General features: G+C 43.0%; 1 protein-coding gene across 1 annotated transcript; it reads left to right on the top strand.

Annotated features, from left to right (window-relative positions):
• Window positions 1–1810: 1810 nt before the first annotated feature.
• On the top strand, window positions 1811–22593 carry erbb3a (erb-b2 receptor tyrosine kinase 3a). Its single transcript, XM_037101643.1, has 29 exons — window positions 1811–2199; window positions 9543–9700; window positions 10796–10982; window positions 11356–11481; window positions 11893–11958; window positions 12702–12820; window positions 13155–13296; window positions 13562–13675; window positions 14465–14582; window positions 14948–15021; window positions 15123–15213; window positions 15393–15410; window positions 15947–16164; window positions 16250–16382; window positions 16528–16621; window positions 16766–16920; window positions 17008–17061; window positions 17161–17302; window positions 17386–17505; window positions 17599–17697; window positions 18647–18832; window positions 18959–19114; window positions 19244–19319; window positions 19420–19566; window positions 20348–20445; window positions 20574–20765; window positions 20863–20928; window positions 21016–21277; window positions 21410–22593. The coding sequence occupies exons 1-29, from the start codon at window positions 2112–2114 to the stop codon at window positions 22183–22185; spliced, it is 4275 nt and encodes a 1424-aa protein (XP_036957538.1). The 5' UTR covers window positions 1811–2111; the 3' UTR covers window positions 22186–22593.
• Window positions 22594–22921: the final 328 nt, after the last annotated feature.

Raw genomic sequence — 22921 nt, 5'->3', positions numbered from 1 at the left:
AAGCCTGTGTGTGCTTGTTTGTGTGTGCGTGTGTTTTTGTGTGTATGTGACGGACAGACTGGAGCTGCAGGCCGAGCCAGTTTCCACAGAGCAGTTCAGCTGGCTCGGCCACTCTTCCAGGCAGACAGCCGAAGCGACGGGCTAAGAAAACGACAGGAAATACGTTTTTTTCTAACCAAACCAGATATTAGTCTGAAGGAAAAACTTCCTGCTGTGCAATTTGAGTTCAACACCGAATGTCTGGCATGACAGATGATGCTGTTATGCACAGCTCATGCACAAATGAGTCCTAAGTGCAGCAGTAAAATCATGAAGCAACAGAATCATGCTGCAATAAAATAATCTTAGATTTCCAGGGCAGCAGTTTAAACGAGTGGAGGGGTCAAAGCCCAAATGGTACGACAACAGTTATGTCCCCAAGTGAGTGAAGTGAAGGAGGGTGAGAACAGATTTGTTTTTGGGTTATTTGTTGTTGGTTTTAATTGACTCAATTAGGCAGGATGTGGTTCTTTTCATCTGGGGAGTGAAAAATGCTCCATTCTTTGTTGAACGGACACGTTTTCAGTTTTATGAGGGGGACAGAGGAAGTGACTCACCCACTCTGACCGAAATGATAAAGTTACTTAAACATCCATTAAACCATGACCTGAACAGGCACACTGAAAGCTAAGATCCATCTCGGGTCCCTTTAGGCAAAGTAACCCGATAAGGACTGAAATAAAACTGCCTGAGCAAACCTGAAGTGTGTCAGGCTCCTGAATATTAACTCTAATGATTGATCAGTGCCCACTCCTTATGTGCAATTTCACATAATTGGCAGTGACATGTGATCCGATATTCATTAATGTAAGACAAATACGGAATAAGGAGGGAAAATTCCACTCCTGCACGATGTAGCTTTAGAGAACAATGGTTGGATGCGTCACACTCGTCTGTCTCTGGCAGCTGATTATCTCTCGCTCACTTTATTCACGCGCAGTCAACAACAATCCTGCAGGTGCATCTGATAAGATTTGTCTGTATCAGATCATCCACAAGATACCACATCATGACAGTGTCTCTGTGTGTGACTGACGACCTTTGTTTCGTGTCTCCATCCGTCTCAGCTGTCAGATTTTCAAATGAAGGCGACGTGCTGCGCGGTTGCTGTACTTCTCATTTTTGGTTGAACTTGTCCTTTAAGATGAGATCTTGAACTTAAGTCTGTCACTTAAACTCCTTCACCTTCTTGAATTTGATGGTTATTTTAAATGTGATTCTGTTTTATAGATATGGTTTTGTCACTGACTCTATTTCTGTCCTGCAACAATTGTGTATTGATCAGTCCATGGCAGAGAAACAATTTTGATCATTTCTTTCATTCTCAACATTTCCGGCTACTTAAATGTAATGATTTGCTACTTTTCTGTGCCATTTATGATTTAAAAAGCATGAGGACGTCACTTTGGGCTCAAGGAAATTGTGATCCATATTTTTCACAATTTCTTGACATTCTAAGGAGCAAACGATTAGATTACTAATGGAAGTAGTTGAATATGAAAAATAACGAGTGAGAAACAATCGTCAGTTCAGTGTTTAGGGCTTTTATTCTGAAGCACCTCATACATAGGTTGGAGTTATCAAATAATCTTGCTTCGTGCGCCAGTTCATCCTTCGAGGTGTTTTCGAGGTATCCAGGCTTTGCATATAAGCCACCAGGTGCTCTGTGACGTCGTCTGGCTGCAGGTAGGTCCCTCCCAGATAAATCAGTGCCAGAGGAACAGGCGCTCCGGGCTCTGATTGGCGGCGCGCTGCGCTCCAATCACTGACACGTAGTGATTCCTCTCACACAGACCACAGCGGGAGGCTTGGAAAGTTGCGGCTCAGTTAAATGCCACACAGAGAATAAAAAAAACACACAAACAGGTTTTCCACGACTAGGAAAGCGAAGGGACGGAGTGAGAAACGATCTGGATTAACTGAAACCCTCCTGCTTCTAAATGGTCTCCCTCGGATTGAAGTCGAACGGAGTCGGACGATTTGTGACGAGCAAAGGACACGCTCCCTCTTCCTAATGTGATCACCGTGTTTGTTTGAGACGTCACCGGGGAAAATCGGGAATTCGAGCGAGCATGGTCGCTCTGTCGAGGAGGGTGCAGCAGGTGCTGTGCGTCCTGCTGCCGTGCGCTCTCCAGCTCTGCGCCGCGCAGACACAAGAAGGTGAGCTCTCACGCACACACACACACACACACACACACACACACACACACACACACACACACACACACACACACACACACACACACACACATCTCTGCCAACACCTGGATTAGAGCCGCGTACTGCAGTCCGTGATGTAGAAAGCACCTGTCCTCCCTCACAAGCCCCAAACACCAGAACCTGTTCCGCACACCTAAAACTTGTTTGCAGTGAGTCACCTGCACCTCTCCCACGACTCTGTGCGCTTTATCATGCATTGACTCAATTGTTTCAAGGTTTTGCGACGGAGGAGCCCAACCTTTCACCGCCTGTTGACTGACAACCACAGCCAGCTCCTTTACAATGGAAAAAATCTTTACCTCTGATACCTTTTAATATCCGGTTTGTCTCTACAGTCAGTGGTGGGGGGAGTATTCTCAAATTGTAGTTGAATAAAAGTAGCGATACTACAATGTTAAAATACTCTGATGCAAGCAAGGAATCCTGTTTTAAGTACACAAGTATTTGCCCCCTATCAGTGTCATTACTTGTTATGTAAAAGGGTTATAAATGATGTGTTTACATGTAATTAGTATTTCAGTGCTGGAGCTGGTTGAAGTGAAGCCAATTAATGTCACATAAGACACGCAAGAAGCTGTAACTTGTAATGTTTTGTATTTTTAACTTTTAAAGTGATAAACAGATTATCCAAAAAGTTGCCGATTAATTTCCTGCTGACAGACTGGTCAGTTGATCGAAGGATTGCTTTAGTTGTGGAGTTAGGACTCAAATAAATGAAGTGAAGTGAGAAAATTCAATACTTCTTCAAGAAAGTAGCATCCTAAAGAATTACATCAAACTTGTATTCGAATCCAGGACTTGAGTAAATATACTTAGTTACTCTCCACCTCAGAGAGAAGTGTTGTGATTTGAATCTCAGAGGGGCTCTGAACTTTGGCCTCCAGCGCTTGTTGCTGTCACCTGGCGGCAGGTGAATCAGGTGGCACTCTGAGTTTGAGAAAAACAGTGTGAACATGAGCTCATCAATCTTCGGGCAGCTGATGCTCAGGTAACAAAGCACAATGACCTGCTGTGTTCTTTGTGTTTCATTAGAGGTAGATTGTTTATCCTGAGGAGACAAGGGTTGATGCAAACCTGCAGGACAACTGAGACATTTTCGGGAATTTCAGAAGCGTGTTTTGATATCAAATCAACGTTTTCACTCATCAGCCAGCTGATGAACAGGATGTTGTTGTGGAGTAACCAGGCAGCCGTGAAAGAGGTTGTTATGTTGTTACGCTGATGTACAAATAGGAACCTGTATGTTGATTATTTCATTTCAGATTTGCTTTGTCAGGAAGACCCAGTACAAGAGAGACATGGTCAAGGTGCAGCTGTACAAATCACAACACAATAAAATGCAACATATAACACAAGATGTACAAAAATCCACAGTAAACCAGGAGAACAGGCGTCCAAACACAGAGGCATCTCAAAATAACAACAACATGCCTCCCTCACATTCCTTATGATGTCCTTAAATGTATCAATGGATATAAATGTATAGGTGTATAAGTGTGAAATTAGATTTCAGATCTTTCATGTCAACAACAACATCAGGTGCTGCCTTTTTAGATTGCGTCTGTACGTTTACAGATGTGACATCCAAAATAACAGATGAGTCAAAAAGCAAATATGCTGTTGCTCCTGTTGCCAATGCGTGATGTAAAGCAACGCTCGGTCGGTTCAGTGTGAGGGAGCAGTCCTGCGCACTGGCAGAAAATAATCTTCTAATCAATTTGTGCACGACCTGTGGCTGTGAGCCAGTGAATGCACCAAGAATTGAAATAGTTCATGTGCTCAGGTGTCCGTCTTTGTGTTTGTGCACGCGCGCCTTTGCGCGTTGCCCGCCAGGTATGCAGTAATCTCTGTCCATCCTGTGCCAAGTTTCTGTTTACCTCAGTCATCGTCTCAACCGCTTTAGTGAGCTTGTTTATCTCCTCCTCCCTCTTTTCTTTTCTTTCTCTCCCTCTCTTCTTTTCCAGTATTGAAACCCTGGTAACAGACGAATGAAAAAAAAAAAACAGCTGAACCTGATCCGTGTTATGTTATCGTCATGTGTTGGGTTACAATGTAGTGCCGAGGACAATGACACCATTTTGCGTTTAGTTCATGTGCAGTATGTGACAGTTTGTAATAGAAGAAGTGGACACACTGCAGTGTTTGTGTCAGTGCAGACACATCCCGATGCACTGCAACACTTGTTTTTGCACAAAAAGAGCTATTGTATTTGTGTGTGTTTGTGTGTGTGTGTGTGTGTGTGTGTGTGTGTGTGTGTTGACTCTAAGCCCTCCACCCCATTCCTTTTCTCTCCATCATCCATCTGCCGACACTGAAAGTCCTCCTTTGACAGAGAAAACCCACTCAGCCTGTTGAGATTTTCAGCTGCAGCGTGTGAATTGTGTGTATGGCCGACATACCGTTTTGTCACACGCTGTGCTGCATGTGAACACACCGGTTCGCCCTCTTCTAGAGTGGGCTGTGCTTGTACTGTATGCATACTGTATATACTGCAGCGTATGGAAGGTTCCCGAGCCTATGTGCAGGAGTATTTCCCAACAGGCAATTCCAAGCGTTACAGAGTCAACAGCTCAAGTCATCCACTGATAGCAGCGAGGGTGCTCTCAGGGTTTAACTAAGGTGGGGTCGATAAAGAGCTTCACCCTTGAGCAGTTCATAAACTGACAACACGTCCACTGAATGGCTTTTAATGAGCAAAAGGTTCTGGAAAACAAACTGATTGAGACTTAGTCACACAAACGTAATTTGATAACCCTGGTGCAGAGTAATATATAGATATACCCAGGCAACAGCATGCGTAGTTGCAGAGCTGTGTCACATCCAGTGATAACACTCTTACTAAGTTTATGGGTTTGTTAGGAACAGGTGAAAAGTTACTGGTCGACATCGAAACAGCAGAGACCGAGGTCCAACTTTTGATGCGTCTGTATGTGTCAAGCTCTATGAACACTGAATCCTACTCTCATCAAAATGTAGCTCAGCAGAGTCTTTTAATATGCTGCATTTATGTTTCACTGTAATAATAGTAAAAAAGAGGAGCAAAGTGAAAAAAAAAAGGTTCACATCAGCCTTGTTAATTTTAAATAGTGTTTTCTGACAGTAACTTTTATTGCTGAAAAGAACAGACGATGACGACAAAAGTGGTGACAAAAACTTGCAAAACCACCACTAAAGAATGTATTAAAGGGAAAAGTGCGGCTCATAACCCACTCTACTTCAGCTTCTGCCCTGATTAAATGAGGATATAAAGCATGTTAATAAGTGAGTTTTATAGATCCTTTTCTCACATAAAAGATGGGTGTTACTTTTTAAACACAAAACACACGACAACTACAAGCTTCTCTAGCAGACAAATATAACCAACAGCAGGGGGAAATGGTGTTGTCTTTACGGAAACTTTAAACTCACTATTTGCTTACTTACTTACTCCTCATTTAACTTAAAAAAAAACCCACCATTCCTTGTTCATGTTGCGCAGCGAATGCAAGCAACAGGGATGAAAACTGGAACAGAGCTTCAGGCTCAGGCGCCCAGCGTACGATACAACTGCATGAAACTGCGCTAAATCGTTAGCTGACACCGCGTGCTAACTGCATGTGTGGGTCAGTTAGGACACCCCCGTGGGAAACAATGATATTAAGCTGATGATGCCACGTGTAGTCAGTGGAAATGGTGTTCGCTAATGACTTAATTTCCCAAACAGTTGAATCATTCCTTTAACACTCATTCAGTTGATTTAACCAATTAAAAAGGACCTACACAATAAATGTGTTTGTCCTGGTTCTGCTCATTAACAAACCACTCACCAAGCAACATGTTAAACAGTTCATTTATATGAAGGGCAAGAGTCCCCAACCCTATCCTGAGTCCGAATGACTGGTTTTCCTGTTCTTCCCATTCTTAGTCTAATAAATACTTATCTTTCAAACTCCATGCCCCCCAGTTTGAAACACAGGGTTTCTGTTTAAAATATTCAGCCTCTCCAGGTCCAGATAACCCTGCTGACGTCAGTATGTGTCCAGATTTTGAGATATAATATCATCTGAGCGTCCTGCTTCCACTCCACCAACCCCTCAAAAGTGAATTGTGTTTGTTGTGCTCAACAATTTGAAAACAAAAGACATTAATAGAAATCAAAAGCACCGTGTCTTCCCAGAAACCATGTTCTTGATACTCCACAGACGTCGCTGCTGGGAGTGAGACATGATTTCTGGAAAGAAAGCCTGGACTGGCGTAAACAGAATTCCATTCACCTCTGTTGCATCGCGTCGGCGGCAGGACTTTCCAAACCTGAAGTGAAAAACATCCTCAGATAAAAACAGATCTGTCTGCATGGTTAGACACCAAACAGGGCAAACAGGGGAGACGTATACGTCTCTGTGATTTTAACTGACCCATTAAATGTGTGGTTGGAGCGGAGCCAGTACTTGTGAACCCGGTGTTCTCAGAAATACAATAAAGTGACTCTTATCAGGACTTTATGGACGGAGGACGTTGTCTTTGTCACACACACACACACACAGACACACACACGCACACTTTGACTTCTGTGCCTGTGAGGTTACTAATCATTAGCCTTTTTATGCCCTTGTTGATCCTGTTGTTCTAAGTAGGTGGAATGTGTTTGTGTGTGAGCGTGGTTTAACACACATTCTTCAAATACAAATGCAACCAAGTCAAACACAATTGTAAATAATCAGAGTTGACTAGGTCATGGTAATGCTTGGGCTGAGATTAAAGGGTCACTTCACTCAAATGACTCGAAACATGTTCACCTTTATCTCTAGTGGCATCTAGACAGAAAGGAATGGAAATTAAATCTAGAGAAATCAGTAGCCACACGTCCAACTAGATACAGTGTCCTGATTACTAAAGAAGAAACAGACCCTGATGAAAACAGTTTTCTGTGGATTATCCAGAATAAATGTGACTCTTCGCTCTACCATGTGTTGCTGTTGGTTTTCAATGCTATGGCCACTACGAATCATTCACCTTCACTGTAGAAGCAGAAACCTAATTTTCTTTGTTTGGTGGTTTTCTTTGGTTTATATGATGTACTGAGTACCAAAAAGATGTGATGGAAAAGATCATGAAACAGAGGGGCTTGATCTGACCACATTGGTCCCATAAATAACAGGAGACAGAGGAAAACAAAGGCAGATGACAAAATCTTGAGAGATAAAATCATGTTATCTGCTCAGGGGAAGTGACGTAGTGCATTTAACAGAATTCCCAGTGGCATTTTCAATTTATCCCAAAAGATGGATGCAGATACCAAACTGGTCAAACCAATTCTTTATCCAAAGCATGTGCACTTATTATGTATGTGACAAACGGTTGTTTTTGATCTTCTGTCCTCTCTGTCCGTCACTTTCTCTCTGCTGCTTCTCTCATTTCTGACATTTGAATAGCAAAGCAGCCTTCAAATGACGCTGAATGGCTGAACTCCCACACACCATAAACAAGGCCTCGTATGTTTGTCTCAGAGAGGGACATGTCCTGTACACAATCCTCAGCTTGTTTCACACTGTTACAGTACATTCATTGATATTGTGCGAACAAAACACAGTGGGTTGTAGTAAGTGGCGGAGCACAGTCTTTATTAGGGCTTACGCTGTTTCTTCATGAATGATTTAATAGAATGTGCATAGTTTAACTTGTGTTGTAAACGTCAGTGTATATTTTTCTCTTTGACTTTTTTGGTAGTACACCCAGTACTACTATAGTAATGATTACTGACTTGTGATACATAAAAGTGAAACTGTCAGTGCTGTTCTATGCTGTTCTTAATGAATACTAATCCCATAAAATGACCAAAACTAACAATTCATTAGTCTGTCTCTCAGTACTTTCTGACTCCCACAGCTGTCTGTAGCATTCAGCCACGAGGCCAGTGCTTTGAGGAACTAAACTGAGGAACTAAACCTTTAATCACAAAGTGAGCTGAAATCACGATATCACATCTAGCAGAGCCGCTGTTCCACCAGCCTCTGTAACTCAGTGCAAGCTCTTTTTCATCATTTCTTTCATCAGTATTTTTCTGCAAAAATGAATCATGTCCCTGAGATATACTGTCCATCTAAGACTAATCAGCCTCCCCCGCAGTAGCTGCAATTAGAAATTGAAACCTGTGAACGGCAATTACTTTGTGAGCACAAAGGAAACTACAGCTCCCAGGAAAAAGTGCCAGCAGCTCTGGTACTTATAACATCTTGTAGCTTGGTTTTTCGTGCGCCACTCTGGCTGCAATCTCTTCTGCTTAAAGACTTCTGCAGCTTTTAGTCTGCTCTTTTCTGCCTTTTTGATGATGGATCGGATTTGTATGGCGCTTTTCAAGACACCCAAAGCGCTCTGACAGGGTTCCAGGTTCCATTCATTCACACACAGTCATACCAGTGGTGGTCAACTACAATAGTAGCCGCAGCTCCTCCGACCACCACCTCAAACATACAGCAGTCAGACACATTAACACAAGGCAAGGTGGGTGACGTGTCTTGCCCAAGGATACAACGACACAAGTGGCAAGGGCGAGGATCGAACCGCCAACCCAGTCCACCACCTGAGCCACGGTTATGATAATGACATGCTTGAACTAAATACAACCCTTCAAGTGGTCAAGCAGTGACGTTTACCTTGTGGAGGTCTAGAGGGCTTACAGGAAGTTGGGTTTGTTAAAGATGGCCAACAACAGAAGTATGAGCAACAAAATTAAACTTAAAGAAACTTCCATCAAAACATATGAAGCAAGGCAGTGAGACACACAGCATTCTGTGAATAGTTCTTTGTTTGTAGTTATCAGCATGGTTCAAAATGTCAAAGGGAAGAGTTTCACTTCAGGGTTCTATTTACCTTCATTTTTTTTTTTTTTTTTAAACTACATGATGTCTTGAAGGTGCTGGGCACTCACACTCAAACAGGAGTAAGTAGCATATTTGCTGGGGACTATTTTCAGCTGCGGACTGATACACATTTGGTGTTCAACTGAGTGTTTACAGCAGCCAGACTGTGTGTGAGGGATCAATTCAAAAAATATTACAATGCCCAAGTTTATGGTAAACAGGAACTTGTGTGCAGTGTGAGGGTCACATATTTTTAATCATTTCTGAACTGCAGCGGATGAACAAACTATACCTGGCTCTGGCCACACAGGCAACACTTGTGAAATAGATCAATTCAGTTGATTCAATATATTAATTGTTGGTTTTGGTGTTTTCCTTGTATTACATGGGACATATTGACATTATAGACACTCATTAACGAGAATGAATTCTTCACTTTTCCAGTGGTCATTTGTTCCGGCACCCAGAACGTTCTGAGCACGACGGGAAACTCAGAGATCCAGTACAACCTGATGAAGGACATGTACACCGGCTGTGAGATTGTGATGGGCAACCTTGAGATAACCATGATGGAGCACACCAGAGACTTCTCCTTCCTCCAGGTGAGGTTTAAAACACAGATAAGGGAAAGCAGTACTCTCACATCCTTTCCCAGTATGTGTCACTGAGAAGAGACAGCGTGGTAACCTGTTCAGACAAGGACCTGAATAAACCTGATGCCAGTAACAGAACAAGCTATTTATCACAGTCTATACTGGATGATGTTTGTGTCTCATGTTCACAATGAGCTCATTTTTGTCCCCTTCCAAGTCCTGCAGTCACTGCACTCCAGTCATAATGACTCACAACACAAGCAAACACACCTCTGCTGCCAAGTTGTGACTCTGATAACAATCACTATGGCTAACAAAAGCAGAAAGCACATGTGTTTTCTTTAGCTGGCAAATACACAGTACAAATACTTGGTTACTGTACTTAAGTAGATTTTTCAGGTTTGTGTACTTTACTTGAGTATGTTTTTTTTCATTTTTTTTTTTATTTTTTACTTTGACTCCCTACATTTGAATACAAATATCAGTACTTTCTACTCCCAACATTTTCAATACAGGATTGTTACTTTAGTTTCATTGCATTTTTGGAGACCTATCGATTGATTGAGACACCTTACCAACCCAAACTGTTGGCGTTTGACATCCTGGGATTGACAGCGCATTCATATGTTTTTGGAATATTCAGAAATAATGTATTGCTGATTGGGAAAATTGAAGCGAACAGCCCCTCAAGCCAGAGCAAAGACTCAGAAAGTCTGAGAAAATGTTGGCAGCCAATTGGCGAAATTGACATCATATGATGCTCAAAGATGGTAAGAAAGTAAACATTGGGTTGATGGTGACATTTCCTTTGCTCTTTCCTGTCACTCAAATACTGCAAACATCTTTCAGTCTGTTGGTTAAATGCTCTGAGCAATGAAATGCAAAACATCATCCACGTTTGTCCCACATTCCGAATTAATGCAACATGAACGCACAAAAATTGGAACGACCCCCGAACCATGCACGCAGCGTAGGGCATCAACAATCAGCTATCTTTCTGCTTAGGTTCAGGTAGCTTTGCACGGAAGTGACCAATAGAAGAACTTTTTTTTAAACTTTATCTTACTTCCTTTTCTTTAACTTCTCTTTCTTTTTCTTTTTCAGTCCATCAGAGAGGTGACGGGCTACATCCTGTTCGCTGTCAACGAGTTCAGTCGCCTCCCTCTCAACCACCTGCGCGTCATCAGAGGCACCACGCTGTACGAGGGCCGCTACGCTTTGGCTGTGATGGTCAACTACCAGAAGGACGGGCAGCATGGCCTCCAAGAACTGGGCCTGACACACCTTACAGGTACGCAGGAAGTTGCTCAGCTTAGTGTGTTTAAAGTGTGGGAGGCTGGAGTGGAGCAGATAAAGTCAGGCTGGATGTGACACTTGGTTACTGCTGGAGCTCCCACGCCCACACAGTGCAGCCACACCTTCAGAGTACCGGTTGTCAGAGAGCAGCGGTGTGTGTAGCCGCCGTGATGTGAAGTCCCTGGAATGTCTCGTGTGCTCAACCGCTCAACTGCCAGTGTAACATGAGCTGCAGCTCATTACACCGAGGTTGTATGTGCTGTAGTAAACAGCCAGTGGCGGAGGTCAATGGGATGAGTCACGGGGCTTGCTCGGGCTCGCTTTGCTGGTTGTCTCTCCATGTTTAAATGATTGTGTGCCGCCCACAGAGATACTGGAGGGAGGAGTCAAGATCATCCAGAACAAGTACCTGAGCTACGCCCCACAGGTGAACTGGCTGGACATTGTGAAGGATGCATCAGCGGATATTATGATCGAGGGCAATGGGCCTGAAAGTGAGTGGATGACATGGTTATTGCACATATGAGCATTGATTACCCTCTGTTTTAAAGAGGAGACACTCAGGCACCTGTCAAGTTTGAGATTTGGGGGTCATTTTTCATCCGTTTCATGTCTTCTTTCAGTCGAGTGGAAAGAAAAAGTCCGTGTTGCGCATTCAGGTGTTCATTTTAGTCCTGATATGTGCTCTGAAAATGTATGAAAATTAGTGCATATTTAATAATCAATGCCTCATTTGCATATTTCACTGTAAAGTATCAGAAAAAACAAACAATTGACTTATTGTAAGTAGTCCACTTTAAAACAAAAGTCTGATGGTGATATCAACATGTTTTTGGTTTTTGCATCCTGTTCACCTTGAATGTCTCTTTAAAAGTTGCTCCACTTATGATAAAATATTATTTTAGAGCCCTGCAACGAAGCCTGCAGAGACGTCCCATGTTGGGGTCCAGGAAATGACTCGTGCCAGATATGTAAGTGACATCAACATCCCTTTTATTTTCCCATGCATTTTATCGTTCTAGTCGCTGACTCAGTGGTTACCAGATGGGTTTGGTGGCCCTGGGGCTAATACGAGCAAAAGGTGCAGCAAGATTTGTTTATTTCCAATTGTTGTACATTTTGGATAATGTTTCACCCCATTAAAAATGCTTTGAGCGCGACAAGCCAGCAGGTGTCATCTAGTTCCATTAAATTTGAGAGCTGATATCTCAAAAACTTCTGCAGCTAACACCAAAACAATCTAGGTGGAGAAATAGCTGTAAAGGTAACATGAACATGTTTTTGATTTTGGGGTGAATTGTCCCTTTAAACCTTTTAAGTATGACACTGTCACAGTAAGAACACATGCCTTTTGGTAAGTGTGTTTTTCAGGCACAAGGAAGTCAGACATATCAACGGTCAAGAACAAGCAATGAAAGATTTATGACGATGATAAGCTATATCTCAATCCTTAACATGAAACGAAACGAAAAGCATCCATTGACTCACTTTTACAAGCTTACAAGGTTGATGTATGTAGCATAAATTACATTAATCTTATTTTATTTGTTAGGTCCTTAAATATAAAAATGCATGTTTCTAACAGATAACCATGGTGTCATTTTTAGCTGAAAGGGGCATGGGGGCAAGATAAAAACAACTATGTAGTGCTCCCATTAACACAAAGCTTGGAACCTGTTGAAATGAACAAACACAATCTCCGTCTCTCTTTCAGTGACAAAGACTGTGTGCGCCCCTCAGTGTAACAGCCGGTGCTTTGGTCGAAGCCCGAGCGAGTGTTGCCACATCGAGTGTGCTGGAGGCTGCACTGGACCTCTGGATACAAACTGCTTTGTGAGTCTGCAGCTTCAAAATGCCTTTTCCCGCAAGAGACATTTTGACATGTCCCATGAGGAAAAACTACAAGTGTAAATGATAAAGTTAACTTTGGCTGAATTCCATTTAGTTGCTCAGTTTTCTGACAGCCCGTCATGCCACACTGTCAAAAATTGAATACAATAGAATACAATATTGTTAATTTTACTAGCAACACCTGCAACTTTTCTGTTGTGACGAGTCACAGTGTCTGTCATGATAAATGTCTGTCATAGACACAAATACACAAACTGACACAACACATCTGTCTGCTTTGTTACTGACATGGCACACTGTACATGATGTTTTACAGGCGTGCAGGAACTTCAACAACTCGGGCTCTTGCGTGCCTCTGTGTCCTCAGACCCTCATCTACAACAAGCACACATTCAAGCTGGAGCGCAACCCCAATGCCAAGTACCAGTATGGCTCCATCTGTGTGGCCCAGTGCCCCAGTGAGTCCACACACACACACACACACACACACACACACACACACACACACACACACACACACACACACACACGCTGCTTTGTGTCCACTTGTTCACACAGACTCACAGTTTTTGTACAGCTGCAGTTTGTATGTTTGTAGACGTCATACAAACCTTCCCCTGATGTTCCAGTGGCTAAACTGTTGTGAAGTGATATTTGTATCTTAACCTACAGATACGTCATTTTAGTTTAGCATTGTTAAAAATCACTTATTTATTTCCTCAGCAAACTTTGTGGTCGATGGAAGCTCATGTGTGAGCAACTGCCCATCTGATAAAATGGAGGTGGAGAAAAACGGAGTGAAAAGGTGTGAGCCCTGCGGAGGCCTCTGTCCAAAAGGTAAAATTAAACTCATACTTCTACTACTCATTCAAGACAAGCTAAGCTAATCCTCTGGTTCAATAATCCTTTACTTAAAATAATGCAGTAAGGTTAAAAAAAAGTCTGCATACAAAATAGTACTAAATTGAAATACAGATATACTATCAAAAAGTCCTTAAAAATCAGTCATGTGTATAATATGATTTATATTTCAATAAAGTACAAGCAGCAGTGATGGAAGGTACAAGTACATTTACTCTAGTACAATACAAAGTATGTTTTTAAGATACTGACTGCTTCTTTTTTCTGCTATGTCTTACTTCCACTCCACTACATTCATTTCATAACTGTAGTTACTTTGTAGTAGTTACTAGTTACTTTGTAGATTGCATGGTGCATCAAAGCTACAGCGTTTACATTTATGTATCTGGTAATTGTATTAAAACAAAAAACAAAACAAAACAACAAAAAAAAAAACAGTGATTCCAATAATCAACCAGGACAGTGACTCAATTTTACAGCATAAATGTACATACATATGTGTAAATAATTATTTCCTTTTTTTCTTGTACTCAAATCACTCATACTTTTACTTTTACCAAAGTGATAACTTAACACCATATTTTTACTTTTGCTTAAGTATGTGTTGGTTGTGGTGTTGTAGTTCGGTAATAAAATATTTGAAAAAGATATGAAAAGTATAGTATAGTATAGTATTTCCCTTTAAAATGTATGTAAGCAATATAATAAAATAGCATAAGACGTTTTAAGTGATTTTCTTCCTCCTCTTCTTCATCTTCCTCCCAGCTTGCCACGGCACAGGAAGTCCAACCAGACAGACTGTTGACGCTCTGAACATCGACAGTTTCATAAACTGCACTACGATCCAGGGCAGTCTGCACTTCCTGGTGACCGGGATCAAAGGGTGAACTAGACTCTTCAAGACTTTCAGTGGTTTAATAGTTTAATAATAGGACTCCAGACTAAATGTTGACACTGGCTGCACTGGTGCTAGTACACCCAATAATCCATTTTGATTAATTTTCTTTCTTAACATGTTATGCAAATGATTGTCAATAGGAATAAAGGTGCAAATAGGCGAACATGTTTTTTTCATTGAAACCACAGCACAACAAGAAATGGCGATAACCTTATTCACTATAAGAACAAATTACTCTACACATCAGGCTGACAGATGTGACAGATATTCGGGTGCATGTGTGACCGCAATAGTTGCACCCTGGTGGCCTGTGATGATGTTCATTTTTCACTCTTTCTTCCCTCCCAAAGTGATGATTACAACAGCGTACCGGCCCTCGATCCAGAGAAACTCAAAATCTTCAACACTGTGAGGGAGATTACAGGTGTGTGTGTGTGTGTGCATTTATGTGTTTGTTTTCAATGTCACATCACAGGCGTTTGCAATCTGGTTAAACCCTCTGAAACACAATGTGTCCCATTTCAGACATCCTCAGTATCCAGTCGTGGCCTAGAAACTTGTCCGACCTGTCAGTCTTCTCCAACCTCCAAACCATTCAGGGCAGAACTCTTTACAAGTGAGTTGTTGTTGTTTCCCCGCCCGTGTTCCAGAGATTGTTTTCGTTTCTCGAGTTGACAGAGGTCATGCCACTATCGTGTTGTTGTATCTTCCACTGCGCTGCAGACATGATCTGATTGTCTTTTTGTATCTTGTATTTCTTTCTTCTCTTGTTATATCTGTTTTATCCTGTTTTAGAGGAGTGAGCTCTAGAAGGTACAGTAAATGTTTCACATGGCCGCCTGTGTCTTCCCGTCATCTGCAACTATTTAAATCCATGTTCTTAGTTTAGATTATTAGTCTTACAGGGCATATTCAGTACTGGGCTTGTGTGACTTAACTGGTGGTGGGCACAAATTTTTAATGAGATCACTGGTTTTCTTGCATGCTCTTTCTGATGTAAAATGGTTTTAAGTACGTTGATTTGGTGTTTGGCTGCAATATGCTGGGAACTCAGAAGGTGGTTGTATTTTATGGAAGCAAAGAAAGGCCATACAGATTTCAATCCTATGTGAAACTTATTTGCTGGTTGTCAAATCTAGTGACCAGTGACTAATGACATGTGAAATGTTGAAATTCATACTTTGTGTTCGAAATTGCAAAACTTGAAATGAAGCCCCAAACTGATGGTTTACAAAGTTCTCATAAAATTGTGATTATCAGGCCGTCTTTGCTTCCTTCTGTGCTGCCATCACGTCACAATACTGGCAACTGTTATCCTCCACACACTTACTGACCGCCCGTTATTTCAGGGGCTACTCTCTTCTGGTGATGAAGATCCCCTCGCTGACCTCCCTGGGGTTGCGCTCGCTGCGGAAAATAAACGACGGCGGCGTCTACATCACAGGGAACAAGAAGCTCTGCTACCATGACACTGTCAACTGGACTCGCATCTTGAGCAGCGGCTCCCGTCCGCAGCGACGCCAGAAGCACATCGACGTCAGAGACAACAGGCCGAGAAACCAGTGTGGTGAGCGGCCCTGGAAAATTTCTAACCAGCTCCTTGTCAGTGTGAAGAGATGGTGTCATAATTTTTGTTCCGTTGGTGTCTGTAGTTAACGAGGGTCACGTGTGCGACCCCCTGTGCTCCTCTGATGGCTGCTGGGGCCCGGGGCCAAACCAGTGTGTGTCCTGTAAGAAATACAGCAGGGGAGGAACGTGCGTGCCAGACTGCATGTTCTTAACCGGGTCAGTCTTTAAAAAAACGACTAATCTTGCAAATAAAATCAATCGGTGTTTGCCTTAATGTGTGTAATGTTTGCTGAGTGTTTCAATCTTATCTGCAGTCTTTTCAAAGATGTTGAAAGTGAATAACTTTTCACCTTGAATGCAGGGAGAGGCGTGAGTTTGCTACTCAGGCAGGGGAGTGTATGCCGTGCCACTCCGAGTGTAAGGTCCAGGCGGGGAGGGAGACCTGCACAGGCCCGGTATGACTTTCTGTTTTCTCTCTGGGCGTGCTGCTGCCCCCTGATGGCATTCCAGTTGACGTAGCTATCCTCTATATTGAACTTATTCCTCCTCTTTGTAAAGTTGTGCCTCCTTTACGTTTGTCTGTCCCTCCTCCTTTAAAGGGAGCAGATGAGTGTGTAGCATGCGCCAGCCTGCAGGACGGTCCACACTGCGTCTCCTCGTGTCCCGAGGGTCTGATGGGAGGGGAGGAAGTCATCTTTAAATACCCCAACAAGCAAGGCAGATGTGAACCGTGCCACATCAACTGTACCCAAGGGTGAGGAATGACTAGAGCTGCCCCTCTGTGTATTCACATATATGTTGTGTTAATATCAAAATGAACCTCCTGTCTGCGTTGTTTTAGGTGCTTTGGTCCAGGGATTCGTGACTGCGTTGGGTCATCTCGCTACATTTCTGGGTAAGGGGCTCCTCTCAATCTGGCATATGTTTGATTTTTTTGCTTAGGTGTCAGGTACTGACAATGCGACATCTCTTCTCCCTGCTCATCTGCCGTTAGCCAAGCAACTACAGCCATCGTCCTGGGAGTGATCGCCCTTCTCTTTGCTTCGTTCTCTGTTTTTGTGCTCACCATTCTCTACCGCCGAGGTCTCGCAATTCGGCGCAAGCGAGCTATGAGGAGATACATGGAGAGCGGAGAGGTCAGTGGAAAGACCTGACGTCTTTATTGATGCTGCTATTCTTCCGTTAGGTTTGTGTTGACGTATGATCAATGTGCCCACAGAGCTTTGAACCAATGGATCCTGGAGAAAAAGGCACGAAAGTCCACGTTCGGATCCTGAAGCCAACAGAGCTGCGTAAGATCAAGCCGCTGGGTAACGGAGTGTTTGGAACGGTCCATAAGGTAGGAGTGACTGTCTATACAATCCTCTTCTTGAACATTTGATATTCATGTATTTAGAAATGTATAAATCTGTCTCTATTTCTTAACTCTCAGGGCATTTGGATTCCTGAGGGTGACACAGTGAAGCTTCCCGTGGCCATAAAGGTGATTCAGGATCGCAGTGGAAGGCAGACCTTCAATGAGCTGACAGATGTAAGAAAATGTGACTTGTATGTAACAAATACTCACTGATGGTACGCTCGAAAAGTGGCTGTGAAAGGTTTGTAGTTTGCTTCTTTGCAGAGTCATCTTGAATTCACAGACGTTGCTATGGATTTCTCTAGCAACCCGAAATAACTTGTCAAAGCTTACCTAAAAAGACTTCTAAAGTCACTCCTGTTGATTTGCATGTCAAGTATGTTTCAAGTACTTGTTTTCCTCAAAATATATCTCAATTCCTGAATTTCCTGTCACACCGAGGCATCCTCATTGAAGCAAACCTGACACAGCATGTGATTGGAAGAATCATCGGTCCACTGTCATCTATCAGGGGCTAACTTTAATCAATACGATTGATGAACCATATAAAGCAACAGCAGAGCTCCACCAGTTAATTCATTGATCAAACTCTTGCTGAAGCAAGCTGAGAGAAAGGTGAAAAACATCTTTTCCATTGTGAAACGCCTTCACTGCTGTATTCTGCTCTTCCATCAGTGAAGAAATATTCTTGCTTTCTGATGCTGAAGCATCTACGGTACTTCTGCATCTACATCTATATATGCCAACCTCTTCAGGAACCACCATTTCAGTTGCTTCTCTCACTGGTCATCACACATAAACTCCACCTGTAGCTGCCAGTATTCCCTCACAGGAAGCTGTCAGGTCGAAATCACTGTCGTTTGGGTTTGAGCGCAAAGCTTGAGATTAAATCACCTGATCTTGTGGACATTTCTGTGGGGTTTCCTCGTTCTCCTCACTCTGGTTGTCATCTGAATCCATTCTAACTTCCGTGAATCCAAGCTGACAACAGCTGAACCCGTGCAGAAACTATCCTCAAACTCTCGAGAGCCAACTGGAAGTGGATAGTTGAACCTTACATGATAGACCTTTGCTGGACTTTCTTCTTAATCTTCAGTGATCAAATCTAAATGTTCTTCTGCAGCACATGATGACGATGGGAAGCTTGGACCACATAAATGTTGTCAGGATCTTGGGAATCTGTCCTGGAGACAGCCTGCAGCTCGTCACCCAGCTCAGCAGTCAGGGCTGCCTGCTGGATCACGTCAGGAACTGCAAGAACAAGCTCAGTCCGCAGAGATTACTCAACTGGTGTGTCCAAATTGCAAAGGTAAGGGACCAGCCATTTATGTTCGTTTGTGCATTTGTAGGTTATATGTTTATACATTCACAGAAGTTTTGGTCTATTCCACTGCTAGTGTAAGCACATAAAAGCACTGTTGTCCTTTCTCATCAGGGTATGTATTACCTGGAAGAGCACAGGGTGGTCCACAGGAACCTGGCTGCCAGAAATGTTCTCCTGAAGAATAACTACACTGCTCAGATCTCAGACTACGGCATTGCAGACCTGCTTTACCCCGATGACAAGAAGTACTTTTACCATGAGGCCAAGGTCCGTAACCTGGCAGAAAAGATACCATAGACACACGAACACTCAGTACAATGATCAAAGTTCATCAAGAATGTCTTTGACCTGAATTTATTGTGCACACTGTGAGACATTTTCTGTTTATGTGTTTAGGCACCAATCAAGTGGATGGCCCTAGAGAGCATCTTGTTTCGCAGATACACACATCAGAGCGATGTCTGGAGTTATGGTGAGTCTTAAGTCTTGAGGTTGGGTTAACATCGAGTGTCTATGAAAACTGTAGTGAAGATGCTGTTTCATGCCGTACTAAACCTGTCACCTTCTTGTAGGTGTGACAGTGTGGGAGATGATGTCCTACGGGGCAGAGCCGTACACTTCGATGCGTCCACAGGATGTTTCTGATCTGCTGGAGAAGGGCGAGCGTCTGTCCCAGCCTCAAATTTGCACTATTGATGTCTATATGGTTATGGTCAAGTGTGAGTGCCTGTTTTTCAGTCCTTTTTTCACATCTGGTCTGAACTACAACATAGCAGCCGTATTACAAATATATGCTTTTTAGCCATGCTAGCATGTTGCGAAGGGAAGCCAGTGTTGGTGTCAGCTGTCCACCAGACTGAAATATCTCAACAAGCGTCGATGGATTGTGATAAACTTTTGTACAGACATTTATGATGCTCAGATAATGAATCCTACTGACTTTGACCCCCTGGCTTACCCTCTAGCACCACCTTGAGGGTGGTATAAGAAATGTCATGATAACTATCACATGCATTGCCATTAAATATGTCAAGTACTTATTTGTGAGCCAGTTTGCAAATGTTAGCATTCTAACACCCTAAACAAAGCTGTTAAAAATGATAAACACCTGTAGCTAGTTAAAGCCGGGGTTGGTAAAGTCAGAGAAGGCATTACAAGTAATCATATTTTGACAGTTGCGCACAGGTAGGCAGATACGTAGGCAGACTCCAGATTCTTTCTGTTTATGTCATAGCATGTGATTTATTGATTGCTGTATTTGAAGACATTTTCTAAAATCACAATGAAAGACAAAATTACAATAAAATTACCTGCCCTAGCGTCAGGACATTTGCATGGTGATGTTGTTGTACAACCTCACCAAGTTGCTAGCATGTCTGTATACTTGTAGTTTTGTTTATATTAACTACATGTCAGTTTCAGATTCTCCTTGATGAGCATTAGTGTCAACAACTCAATTGAACTGACTGGCTAACTGTGGCTGCTGCTTTAAACTTTTAGGCTGGATGATTGACGAGAATGTCCGTCCAACTTTCAAAGAGCTGGCGAATGAATTTACCAGAATGGCCAGAGACCCGCCTCGCTACCTGGTGATCAAAGTAAGAAAGGCTTGTTATCACCTACTTTGTACAGCACCTACTTTCCGCTGATGACAGAGACTTTTGTATTGTAGAGTTAAAGTATACATGAAACATGTTTTATGTTCTGTCTCACTTTTGTTTACCAGGAGGACTGTAGCCAACAGGACACAGGTCCAGATGAACTTGCTCAAAAGAGTGCAGATGATCTTGATGACCTAGACATGGACATGGACATGGTGGTCCAGGAGGAGGACGTGATAGATGGAATCACTCCAGCCCCCCACTACCTGTCTCAGTCTAGGAGCCTAAGTCGCCTGTCAAAGATAGACACTCACAGAGTAAGAGACGCTACTTTCTGTCAATTTTAGACCTGGACAGGTTTTTTTTTCTGTCACCTCCGGGATCTAAATCTTACTTCTTTATTTAACTGTAAAGGTGGTTCTTCCTCCAAACGTGGCTGGATACCTGCCTATGACCCCAGGTGTCGACAACCAAGGACAGGTAGCTGAAACACCAGCATCATCCTACTGCAAAATTCCCACTCTCGTCACGTTACTAATACAGGTCTGGTTGTGTTGTCTTGTGCAGGCCATGTGGCAGTCCCGCTCTCGACTGAACTCGGCCCGCACCGTGTCTGAGAGCTCGGAGGGCTGCGGCACAGCCGTGGAGCTGGAGATGAGCGAGGACTTTTCTCTGGCTGGGAGCCTGAAAAGACGGCGACATCGCGAGGACAGTGCTTACGTGTCGCAGAGGGACAGCTTGTCTGGTGGGCCACCAGATACTCCATCACCAGAGATAGAAGAAGAAGACCAGAATGGATACGTGCTTCCTGGAGACAGCCCAGAGAGAGGTGATAGCACCACTCATATGTGTTGTCTATTGAAATTATCATTTCAATGTACATGGCCAACAATTTGAAGATTACATCTTCATCAGGCAATGCAAACATCACCTTATCAGTTTTTCTTTTTCTTTTTTGCAGAAACCCTTCTGTCCACGTCGCGAGCCACTCATGGCAGAATGCGCAAGTCTCATTCTGCAAGCCTGTTGGACCCAGATGATGAAGAATATGAGTACATGAACAAGCAGACATGCGTAACACCTGTCTCGCCCAGACACAACAGCCACTGGAGGAAGCCGAACAAGAAGCGCACCTCCTCTGTATCATCACAAGCGACAGCATGCTCAGGTGACACCACACCTTCTGCGGAGGTCAGGGGAGGTCACACAAGGAGCAATCACAACTCGGATTCAGAGCAGCAGGGATCTAACGATGTCCAGTATGAATACATGGACATCAGGGGTAATGAAAAAGATGACAGTCCTCCAGCACATGACCCTCCTCCTCCACCTCCTCTGACATCAGCAAGGATGGCAGAGGAGGAGGAGGAAGAGGAGGATGAGTATGTGGAGGACAGTAACTATCATTACACGAACAGACAACCAAAGCTGCGACAAGCTCTTCAAAACAGGAAGGAGCTGAAGATACAGGGAGGGGATGAGGAGGAGGCGTATGAGTATGAGGACATGGACTGCTTTGCTACCCTGGCTGGAGATGCCGTGGTGTACCAGAACATGCAGAGGGGAGGGGAAGGAGCAACGGGGGGCACGGAGACACATCGATCTGGGTTTGAACCATACGTAAAAGTACGAGCTGGAGTCGGCGTAGGTGAACCTGCAGCTGGTGACAAATCGTTTGACAATCCCGCCTACTGGCACAGCAGGATGTTCCTGAAGCCCAAAGCAGTGCCTACATGAAGAACAACATTTTTAAATCACGTGAACTCCCCTCTGAGACACAATCATGAAGGACCAAGAACTGGAAATGCAACCATAAACCCGATTAATGATGTAGCCTATGACACAATTTCAAAAACCCAACTTGTGTGACTTTCTCACAGCTTTTGTTGTCTGTTACAGGCTGACGTTATGTTTTGTATTTTGGAGAGTTATTCGGGGCACTTTCCAGAATTAATAGCACTGAGTGTTGAAGCTAACACTAACAGAAATGAACAGATTCCAAGCTATATATTTTTCCTGTTTACATTTTGAAATGAACAAAACTTGCTTTTGAGAACAAATATTTGGAGTTTGGACTTAAGAGTTTTGAGAACTCTTTTAATGATGTATACATTTTCTACTCAATAAAAATATTTTGAATAATGATTTTGAAGCACCAGCTGTTTATGTGTGTGTGTGCGCGTGTGTGTTTTGTCTGAAATGCAAGTTATGTTCTTTGGTTGGCAATCGAGCTGGCTAACTCACGGTTTAACCCCTGGCTACCTTGAATGAGGATAAACTAATTTTATCATGCAGCTCTTCTGGACTTTGGCTGGACAGTTAAAAACTGTACCCACCATTGTACAGGTGCTTCTTTGCAATATTGCTTTTGGGAAAAAGTATTTTTGGGCTGCAGCTATTCTTTAGGCTTGGTCTTTAGGCTGAACAAGATCGACTGAATTTTGAGGGCGTAAATGATCATCTTTTCAATTCA

The sequence above is a fragment of the Acanthopagrus latus genome, chromosome 6, assembly GCF_904848185.1.
Source record: "Acanthopagrus latus isolate v.2019 chromosome 6, fAcaLat1.1, whole genome shotgun sequence".
Classification (NCBI taxonomy): domain Eukaryota; kingdom Metazoa; phylum Chordata; class Actinopteri; order Spariformes; family Sparidae; genus Acanthopagrus; species Acanthopagrus latus.
This window is presented reverse-complemented; position numbering and strand designations above follow the sequence as displayed.

Bases quoted from the DNA above. Each gene is read 5' to 3' on its own strand.
- erbb3a (XM_037101643.1), top strand. From the start codon at position 2,112: ATGGTCGCTCTGTCGAGGAGGGTGCAGCAGGTGCTGTGCGTCCTGCTG. The intron at 11,482-11,892 runs GTGAGTGGATGA...ATATTATTTTAG, and splicing joins CGAGGGCAATGGGCCTGAAA to AGCCCTGCAACGAAGCCTGC. The intron at 19,567-20,347 runs GTGAGTGCCTGT...TTAAACTTTTAG, and splicing joins CTATATGGTTATGGTCAAGT to GCTGGATGATTGACGAGAAT.